Source organism: Alligator sinensis, unplaced genomic scaffold (genome assembly GCF_000455745.1).
Source record: "Alligator sinensis unplaced genomic scaffold, ASM45574v1 scaffold760_1, whole genome shotgun sequence".
NCBI classification, from domain to species: domain Eukaryota; kingdom Metazoa; phylum Chordata; order Crocodylia; family Alligatoridae; genus Alligator; species Alligator sinensis.
In genome coordinates, this window is record NW_005841989.1 from 2750607 (window position 1) to 2761045 (window position 10439).

At 45.2% G+C, this 10439-nt stretch overlaps 1 protein-coding gene across 2 annotated transcripts in view; it reads left to right on the forward strand.

Moving 5' to 3' along the window:
* Window positions 1-10433, forward strand: part of EI24 (EI24, autophagy associated transmembrane protein) — a 41542-nt gene extending 31109 nt beyond the window's left edge. For both annotated transcript variants that reach the window (XM_006021356.3, XM_025201285.1), the window contains exons 6-11: window positions 3005-3129; window positions 4900-5019; window positions 5321-5432; window positions 7626-7737; window positions 9025-9099; window positions 9831-10433. In XM_006021356.3, the coding sequence (XP_006021418.1) occupies window positions 3005-3129; window positions 4900-5019; window positions 5321-5432; window positions 7626-7737; window positions 9025-9099; window positions 9831-9993 (707 nt within the window). In that variant the 3' untranslated portion in view covers window positions 9994-10433. The remainder of the gene's footprint in view (window positions 1-3004; window positions 3130-4899; window positions 5020-5320; window positions 5433-7625; window positions 7738-9024; window positions 9100-9830) is intronic.
* Window positions 10434-10439: the final 6 nt, after the last annotated feature.

Consider the following 10439-nt stretch of genomic DNA (forward strand, 5'->3'; position numbering starts at 1 on the left):
CTCTGCCCATGTAGCCTCCTTTTGAAAACCTCCACTGAAGAAGATTTTACAGCAGTGATCTCCAGCTTTTTTATGGTGAAGATCACTTTTTGGAAGTAAAGGGCACCCCAGGATCTGCTGTCCCGAACCCTGCAGGGCCACGTGGTGGGGGGTTCTTGCCACTGGGTGCAGCCCGGGGGAGGCCCATGGGGCCTGTGCGCCCTCCTCCTCCAATGCTCTGGGATGAGGAGGCTGCTGCTGCAGGCTGCCTGCTGTGCCTGGAGCACAGCTGGGGGGGCCACAGGCCCCCAGGGTCTCCTCTGGGCTGCGCCCAGCGATGGGAGCCCTCCCCATGTGCTCTGGACCACAGAGCCTTCCAGACTCGGCCGGGCCAGAGCCCAACGTTACGTTTGTCTGGTTGCCAGGAAGGCATGGCTCAGCCCAGTGAGGTGGCAGCACAGAAGTATGGTCAGGCTCTGTCCTGGCCAGGTCTGGGACTCTACGTGGCCCAGCAGTACATGGGGACGGGGGGTTTCCACCACAGGGCGCAGCCTGGCAGAGGCCTCGGGAACCTGTGCCCACCCCCACCTATGCTCTGGGAGCAGTGGGCAGGCAGCGACAGCTTCCTTGTCCCAAGCACAGGTTGGGGGTGGTATGGGCCCCCAAGACCTCTGCCAGGCTGCGCCCATTGGCAGGACCCCTCCCCCCACCCATGCACCCCTGGGCTGCGGAGAGTCCCAGACCTGTCTGGGCCAGGGAGTCCCCGCTGCTTAGGTGAGCCGTGCACGCACATGGCCAACTGCAGTGGGACTTGAGGTGCAGCAGCAGCTGTCTCTGCCACCTCTGGCCCCACAGAGATAGGGAGGGAGCCCCCCGTGTCACAGGAGGAGGCCCCGGGCTCCAATCCTTCCACCACCCAGTGGGGCTGGGGCCTCACTAATCTTGCCCTGCTCCTGGCTCAGCTGCACAGTCAGTCACTTACCATGGGGACCTTGATCTGGCTCCTGCCCCTTCCCTCTCCCACAGATTGACCTGCTGGGGCTGGGGCGGTGGGTGTGTGTATGCCGTCCCCCTATCCAAAGAGGCTCTGGGATCTACCTGTAGATCGGGATCCCCAGGTTGGTGACCACTGTTCTACAGTTTCCCTGGGAAGTCTCATAAATGTTTGTGAAGTGGTTAGAAGTTCAGTGAATATCTCCATGCATCTTCAGGATCCTCAAGTTCTTAAAATCATTGGATTTTATATTTGCTTTCAGTATTAAGGCTTCCTTCCAATGTGTTAAAAAGCGAACAGATGGGAATAAGAAAATATATGAGCTTTAGGGATTGACTGCCAGTAGGAATCAGGGGCAGTTTTCTTCAGGTTGCTGGAAACTGTCTGTTAGCAGTGAGTCACATGCTTCTTGGAAGAGAAGATCTCTTCCAAGGATATCAGTAAACAATAGGCTTTTTCAGCTCTCTCTCATGTGAAAAGGAACTTCAGCATAGATCCAGAACTCCTACAAGCAGGCTGGGTAAATAGTTCTTCCTTGCCTCAATATAGGCAAGTCCCCAGTGTGTTTGGGCTTGGAGAACACTGAAAAATCATGAAGAATTCACTTTGATTAATCTGTTCCTCAGTAAGTTCTTCTCTTATATAAATGTGCACATTTGAATCTTCAGCAGTCTGTTTCAGTAATTTGCTCCTAGCTGTTGTGGGGGGACGATAGAGTGAGTGGAATTGACTGTAATTCTTGGCAGGCTCCCCAGCACTAAAATAGTGAATGTTAAAGACACTAACTTCTTCACTGTCTCTTTGCCTGTCTGCCTCTCATGCTTCTCACCAGCAATTTCTTTAGTCACTGTTTCTCTTTCTCTGCTTTCCTCTGCAGTCTTTTCTTTTGCCCTCCTACTACATATCTCTGTCCACCATAAATTTCATAGACATCAGGGCTGGAAGGGGTCCTGCCCCCTGCCCAAGGGGCAGGAAGTCAGCTGGCTCCAGATCACCCCAGCAAGATAAGCATCCAAGCATTTCTTAAAGGTATCCAGAGTAGGTGCTTGTACCACTTCTGGGGAGAGTCTATTCCAGATTCTGGAGGCTTGGATGGTAAAGAAGTTTTTCTTTATCTCCAGTCTAAAACAGTCTTCCAGCAGTTTGTGATCATATTTCTTTTTTTCTGCCACTTTCTACTTTTCTCCCTTTCCATTCGTGTATTCTATCTTTTTTCATTTATCCCTTTCTTCCAGTTGCTGCATGTACTTTCCCTGTCTGCATTTGTATTCCTAAAGTGTTCCTTTAACTGTTGCTCTTCTTTTTTTTCCCCATGTTGGGTATACTACTAGTGTTTCCAGAAAATAAATGTCAACCCCAGATGTTTATCGTTAATGACAGAAGAAGAAACTATGTTCTTACTCATACTATGAAAAATTGAAAGCCATTGCTTTTGATGTAATGGAGTACATATTTCCTAGAATCAGCCATTGTTTCCCTGTGGAAACACAGGTGCTAGGATATTTTTGGCAGTAAATAAAGATCAAGTGGGTGAAAATGGGTGCAGAAGGTACAGCAGAACCTGAAGCTTTTTTATAGGGATGGTTCACAACTCTTTTAGTTTGCTGCAGGTTGCCTAATTAAAAACAAACTGCTCATTCTTTCACTTCAAAGGTTTCTGCTTCTCTATCACGTGGAGAACAGTCATGGTCCACAGCTGATCAGAGAAAAATGATGTCCTTTGAAATAAAAGCTGCAGCAAACAGCTGGTACACCTACACCTCTTCAGTCCTCTGGAGCTGTTTGCTGTGGCTCTTAACACAGCAAACCTCCATTTTCTGTTCTAACCATGAAAAATATCTGGGTTCCAAGCACATTGGGAAAAACGTTGTTTTTACTGATCTCCTTTTTTTTTTTATAGTAAGGCGGAATATCACGTGTACAAAGGAAGCTGTTGCTAGGTATTTTTCTGTGGTAATTTTAGGTATGCAGTCTGAAATGAAGAGAATCCTATGTGCCTGTCTAATAGGGACCTGAATTATTCTTTTGAAGGTGATCCCTCATTACACGGTGATGTCTGGTCCTGGCTGGAGTTTATCCTCACCTCCATTTTCAGTGCCCTTTGGGTTCTTCCTCTCTTCGTGCTCAGTAAAGTTGTCAATGCCATCTGGTTTCAGGTAGGTGAGGGTGACAAGAAATAGAGTTAAGCTCAACTGCTAAAGCTGGAATTTATATTGAACAAGTGATGTACAGTAGTATTTGTTGTGTTAAGGGTTGGTCAGTTATGACCAGATCTATAGTGCAGCTTGCAGCCTCCATTGTTTTTAGTGTGAAGGGTGGCCACTCTAGTTGCATGCTGATAGCATGTGCAGACTCCTTCTCAGTCATAAATGAGCTTTAATCTGATTTAGTCAATACAGTGATTCTCAACCAGGGTGCCGCAGCATCTTTTTGAGGGTGCCATGGGGTACTGCTGAATCAGCACTATTTGAATCACACTTGCAGGTGATTCAAAAGATAAACTCAAAGGCTGCATCCACACGAACATGGACATTTACCCCGGGTGGGGTAGGAGAGGCTGGGGCCAGCACTGGGCTGGCCCCAGCAGACTTACTTGAGGTCCTGGGGGCCTCCTGGGGCTGCAGCAGTGGTGATCCTGCTGCTCAGAGCCTGGCCAACAGCCAGAATGTGGTTCTAGCCAGCCAGGCTCCAGTTTTGGGCGGCGCATGCTGCTCCATGCCACTCTGCTTTTTTTTGGACCCCTGGATATCCCAGGGGTCAAAAAAACCCAGTGCAGAGAGCAACTGAATGTGTGGTGTGTGGTGCCGCAGACATGTCTGCAGCACTGCATACTGTATGGCTGCATTCATCTGGACACAGCCAAATATTTCAAATAGGACTCCAAAGTGTCAGAAACATTCTAAGCCGTTGATGTCTTTCTGCCTTCTTTACAACAAAAGAATTGCTCTATTATTTTTCAACTCAAAAAAATGAGGAAAAATAAGAGCTGGCATTTTCCAAGGGATTCCTTTAGTCTAACAAGGGGTGCCTTGAATCTCAAAAGGGTGAGAACCTCTGATTCAGTGTGCAGTAGGTAGGTTCGCTAACTCGTGACAAGTCGTAAGGATGGCCCATGTTGAAACATAGGTATCCCTATGGTCTATTAAGTATGATGCCATAAAAAACACTTCTGCACAAAGGTTATTTTTCCAGATGTCCTTACTTCTCACTGTCATAGTGGGGGATGTTTGCAGGTGCATTGTGTTTTATGCTGATGTTTATGCTGCAAACAGCTTGCTGCTTTCTGGGACAGATGACCATCACATTCAGCTCCTCTCCTCTTCCTACCCCCTAGTCTTTTTTTCTTGCTACAATTATTGTGATCATCAGTGTGTTTGGAAATTGTTGCATGGAGGCAACCTGGTGCTTGATTCAGAGTGAGGACTGGGAGTCAGTCCCAGTGTGGCCCTTTGTTTTCCAGGGTAATAGGCTATGTATTTTGGCAGTATTCTGCAAGGACAGTTGCTGGAAATATCTAAATGCATAAGCTCCCCTGATTTGACACTAGCCCAGTTTCAAACCACTTTGGGCAAGTAACTTTGGGTATTACCAAAGTCTCCTTGTAATCTCTCTGGTATCAAGATACCAGGGTATAGTGTGCAGTTCTCTCTTTAAGCTTGAGGCAGAATCCTGCTTCACTTATGTGCACAAGTGGCATTTACCCAGCCACATAGCTGCCATTTTGGGCACATATGCACAATTTGCAATCCTACTCTGTGTGCAGTCTAGCTATACAAGCTACACGACATGGCTACTGAGCATGCATATGTGCATCCTGTAAATGTGTTCTGTGGCATTTGCCATGCTGACTGCAGATTAGTAGTGCACTCACTGGAGTTAATTTTCTTGTTAATTAGTTCCTGAAATGTGTGTGTGTCTGTTTTCAGGACATCGCGGATTTGGCTTTTGAAGTTTCAGGAAGAAAGCCTCATCCCTTTCCCAGTGTCAGTAAAATCATTGCAGACATGTTGTTTAATCTTTTACTACAAGCACTCTTTCTTATCCAGGTGAGATGAGACCTGTTTTGGATTCTGTATGTGGGCTAGTAGAGAATGCAGGTGCATACATATTGACTGGATGGGCAGGCTGTGAGTAGGAGACTGGGAGTATCAATTTGCTCAGTTTCCTCTATATGACAATGTGACAGGAGGAAGGTGGGATCGGGGCGGGGGGAGGGCGGGAAATAAAACTAAAACAATGGCCCTTCCAGTCATCCAGTTCCATGTTACTCAAGGAGGAAGAAAAAAGAATGGTGCTGTACAAACTCTGTAGAAAGCAAAATCATTGTTTTTTTCTCTTCCACTTCAGGGGATGATCGTGAGCCTTTTCCCAATCGATATCATTGGTCAGTTGGTTAGCCTCCTGCACATGTCACTGCTTTACTCCCTATATTGCTTTGAGTACCGATGGTTTAACAAAGGTGAGTGCTACCCTTGACTCTCAAGGCTAACAGGGCATGTGTTCAGCAATAGTCTGCTAGGACAGTTGTTAGAAATACTTAATTGTATGAGGTCCCTTTTATATGGCAGTTCCATTTCAATCCAGTTCCTCTAGCAAGTAACTGTTTCTTTTTTATGACAGTGCCAGAATATAGTGTGGTGCTCTCTTAGGACAATGACTCCCTGGCATATTTGTGGATTGTTTTTCAGAAGACTTAAATCTTGTTGAGCTGATGCTTATTGTGTTGTAAACATAAGAGGGATGTAACCAGAAGATGTTTCTTGCTTGTGATAAATGACCTTCCTGCCTGCTTCTCCACTTTTGGATTTTCAAGTGCTTCAGTATGGGGATAAATATAGGTGCTGAGACATTGTCCAGTGGTGAGTCAAGCCAGCAGGATGTAGAAACAAAATACTTACTTCAGAAGCATCTGGAAGCACTTCAGAACAGGGTTTGAGATCCCACCATTGTGGGGATGGCATAAGTCATATAAGATGGAACAGCCACGCCACTGGTCATGCAAGAAACAGTTCAATTGGGAGAGTAAAGCAGGGGTGAGCAACCCTCAGCATGTGTGCCAGAGCCATAGTATGTGAAGGCATTTTGATTGGCATGTGTAGCTCGGGGCAGGTGGTAGGGAAGAGGCCCAGGCTGCACTGCCACCATAAAGATTGGGCTCCTCGTGACTTCCCTGCCATCCACTGCCGCCTGCTGTGACCAGCCCGAGATCTCTGGTGGGTAGAAGGGGCATGCCCAGGGCCTGGGCTGGCTGTAGCAAGTGGCCAGGAGGTGCAAGCAGCTGCACTGTGGTCCGTGGAGCCCCAGCCCAGCTCGTTACCAGCAGTGGGTACGTGTGTGCTTTGTGGCAGATGATGGGGAAGGGGCTGTGCTGCCACAACAAGGATTGGGCCCCTTGCAGCTCCCCTGCCATCCAGCCCTGGCACGCCAACATCTTCCAGATAGAAGCTGTGGGTGTTTTTGGTACTCTGCCCAAAAAAGGTTGCTGTTATTGCTGACTTCTGCAGTAAAGTATTGGCTGCAGCACTGGGTTGTCATCCATTCCTTTAGAAGGTGCTTTGGGACCATTTTCACTTGAAACACATGCCAGAAAATGACAGAGAGAACTTGACTTCAACATCTTATCTGAAGTCTGGTCCTAGTGACAGCACAGCTAACTCATTTCTTGTTTGTGTTCCATTGTGGCGAGCCCAGATCCTGGCAGGATCTTTATTCCGTATCTTCCAGATGAGAATGCAGCCTGCTGTCACACAGGCATCTGTGAAATGCACATGCCATTTCATAGTCCTTTTAACCTGATCAGCATGAATTGCTATTGCTGACTTGTTGCCCAGAAGTTCTGTGATTAGATGTTTTGGTTGTGTTGCCCTGTGTGGAAATATCCTGCTGCTTGATCGTTCAGGTAATAGAAGAGATTATAAACAGCAAAATGGTGTTTGAAACAGAACAGAAAGATAAGAATAGTATAATAAACATTTGCTTGAGGGGTAGATGCAATCTGTAATTTTCTGGGTGACTTCTAATTGAAAAGCCTTAAATGCAGTCCTATTCTGATGTAGTTTTCAATTGTTCATGGAATTCTCAACCAACAAACAAAACCAAGGTTCTTTTGTGTAAAGTTTCTTCAACTCCAAGATACTGCATTTTTACTCCATGGAATCGATTCCAATAGAAACTAATCCAAAATGAGTGGAAAGAGGAGACATTTTATTTTTGGAGCCTTCTGAATTCTAAATTTAGCTATAGAAAAAAAAAACACTAGTGGAAAGCCAGACTTTCCTTTGTAATGCTAGAGCTCAAGATTAGGAACAAGCCAAAGATGTCAGATAGGGCCAGCCTTGGATAGTCACTTCCACCTGGCTTTTGTTAAATTGCCTCACTTAAGTAATCTTCTCCAGCAAAGACTAAGACAAGAACAAAGGCTATATGGATTCAGTAAACTTAAGTTTTTGTCCTTTTTTTTCGCTGCAAAATGCCTACATTGTTAGAATCGGATGAACACCAGATTTTAGAGGTTTGTAAATTAGAAGTCCCTTCTCAGATTTTATTCCAACTTGGTACCATAGTCTGAAACTTCACCAACTGCAATTGGTATTTTTTTTTAACCTAAGACTTTTCTGTTTATATTCTTATTTTAACTTTGTATTTTTACCAGGAATTGAAATGCATCAGCGGTTATCCAACATTGAGCGGAACTGGCCCTACTATTTTGGATTTGGTTTACCACTGGCTTTTCTCACTGCAATGCAGTCCTCTTATATCATCAGGTAATTCTCATTTTAGATTGGGAGCATTTGGTGATCTGTTCTTTGAGGAAATAAATGCAGAGATAACATGTCCCCCAAACACCGCCAGAAATATATGCCTTCTCCAAAATGTCGCCAGAGCTCTGTGTTCTTCTCCCTTCCCCACCACCTCCATCTGTCCCTAAGTGGAAGAAGTGTCTCCACACTGACAATATAATGGAAAATGGCTCTTGCCAGCATGTAGGTGAAAGACAATAAAACGGGGAAGTGCACTGAGAAACAAGGAAGACTTAAAAATATGTATATTTAAAACACTAAGATTCAGTGCAGATTTTTCTGTAGGAAGCCATGCAATTAAAAAACCTATTCAAATCATAGTATATTCTTGCCCTGCTAGATTGAATATACTGGAAATAGTGGCTGGAAAAAGTTCAGATCCCTTTGCCAACCAATGGGATGACATTATTGCAGTTTGCTTTTCAGTTTCTCATCTTGCTCTGACTCTTCTGTAACCTCCTGTCTGGCTTTTGAATTTGCTTACAGTTAGAGCCAGCCTTCCTGGCATAATTTCTCTTGTGCCTGTAATACAGAGCAGTAAGCAGTGCTAGCAGTGAGTGCAGCTGATTTATTATTGATGCAGATATGCTGTATCTCTGTCAGTCTTGCCTAAGGTAATGCTGACAGCAGAGGTATCAGAGGTAAACCCAATTCCGATGTCAAGCCGTGCATGTTTCTTTTTGTACTGAGTGATTACACTCATAAAAATAGTGCAGAGGATCCCAGCAGAAATTTTAAGCACACCTGGGTTCTCCCCAGAAATTATGTGTTTGTTATTTATATTCTCCATGCCCTTCACTCTTCTTCCACATGACTGAATAAGGCTGTAGTGAAATTTTGGTGGCTGCAGTAGTTCTTCAGTGGCTGTATGTAGCCTGCCATTTATAAATCTGTCCAGTAATGCTTATAGCAATCTCTACATAATACAAAGATACAGCATACGGAAACTACAGGTTTAGACATAGGTACTGTCTTGAATATGCAGGATATAATTCCCTCTTCAAGAGCAGAACAGCAGTCATCTGCATCATCTGTGTGAATTCACTGGGCTTCGGTTGACTGTTTGATTCACTGGGTTGGCTGTTTTATTTCCCCTGTTATTTCCCCCATTTCCTTTCATGTGCTTCCATTCACTGCAGATTCCAAGAGGGTTTTCTATTGTATGGGTGGACATTTTTTGTATTGCCCTATTATGACACCGCCCTGTAGTAATTGAGACCTATGACTGAATGTGCCTTTTCCATTTTGCAGTGGCTGCCTGTTCTCCATTCTTTTCCCTCTATTTATTATCAGCGCCAATGAAGCAAAGACACCTGGGAAAACATAGTAAGTCTTTAGTAAAGGAAACTCGGGGGTTTATTTTAACTAATGCCATGTTAGATGCAGGAAGAAGTTACACTTGATTCAATTACCTAAAAGCGAACAAACGTTAAAACAGTCCTGTGTCTGGTAGATAAATACATTTCTGGGAAGGTTAGTTATATTAAGGAAAGAATGCTCATGATGGGGTTCTTTCACTAGCTTAAAATAAGAGAAATTAAACTGGATTTTATTAGCCAGGAGGATGCTGCATTAACTTTGTGAAAGTATTTTGGAGGGAGGGTTGTGTTTCAGAATGTGGTCAGACCTTGCTACACCCTTTAGTTCTTCTTCAGTCACATGCCGCAAGCTAAGGCTGGGGATCCCAGAGCCTGGTATTCTGAAGTTACCATCAGCTCCACTCTCATCTACAGTTTCATGCTTTTGAAGCCAGACTAACTCCAGTCATGCAGTCTGCTCTGTCCTCCCTGCAGAGATACAGGATTGCCACATCCCATTCTTGCATGTGAGGGGTGACAGCATTGTTTCCTTCAGTCTGTTAGAGTGGAATGTAGCTATGGTTCCACTAGCCTGTGCTCTGGAGGAGCTCATCATCCTATAATGTACCCAGCATAGTATACAAATGGACAAAAAGAACTTTGTACTGTGCTGTTGGATTAGAGTACATGCAGTGAGGGGCTGTAATGGGGAAGAGACTAGACTTGGAATGGAAGCTCATGGCATTTGTTCTCTTTCAGCCACTTCCAGCTGCGTCTCTTTTCTTTAGTGGTTTTCCTCAGCAACAGACTCTTTCACAAGACAGTTTACCTTCAGTCCACCCTGAGCAGCTCCTCCTCCGTGGACAGACTGCCCACTCCTCACCCATCCCCTGCCAAACAGAAGGCTGCTTTGGGGCACTGAACTACAACCAAAGCGGGGGCATCATCCTTGGCTGCTACATATGCCCCTGTAACCCAAGGACCGGCAGGACCCATTCTGCCAAGGGGCTTGTGCATGTCCTACCAAACACTGTCAAAAGCCCCATCTGGACATTGGTTTTTGTGTCCCATTGAAAGTGTGGCTGGAAATTTTGGGGAAAGTCGGGATTTTTAACACCTTTGAGTTTAAAAAGCCGGGTTCTCTGTGCTTGTTTTATAGAGTGTAACAGACCTGTGCCTGTACTGTTTTGTATGCTCTTTTCCTGTGCCATCTCCCCCCTATCCCAGAAAGAATGATTTTGTAATCCATATTTTGCTGTAGTTTTGTGAAGCTGATGGGAGTCTCTACAGTAGGTTGCCCAACTGTTGGGTTCCTCAATGATCATCATCATTTGTATACTGTAACTCAGGTCAGGGTTTTGTAATTCC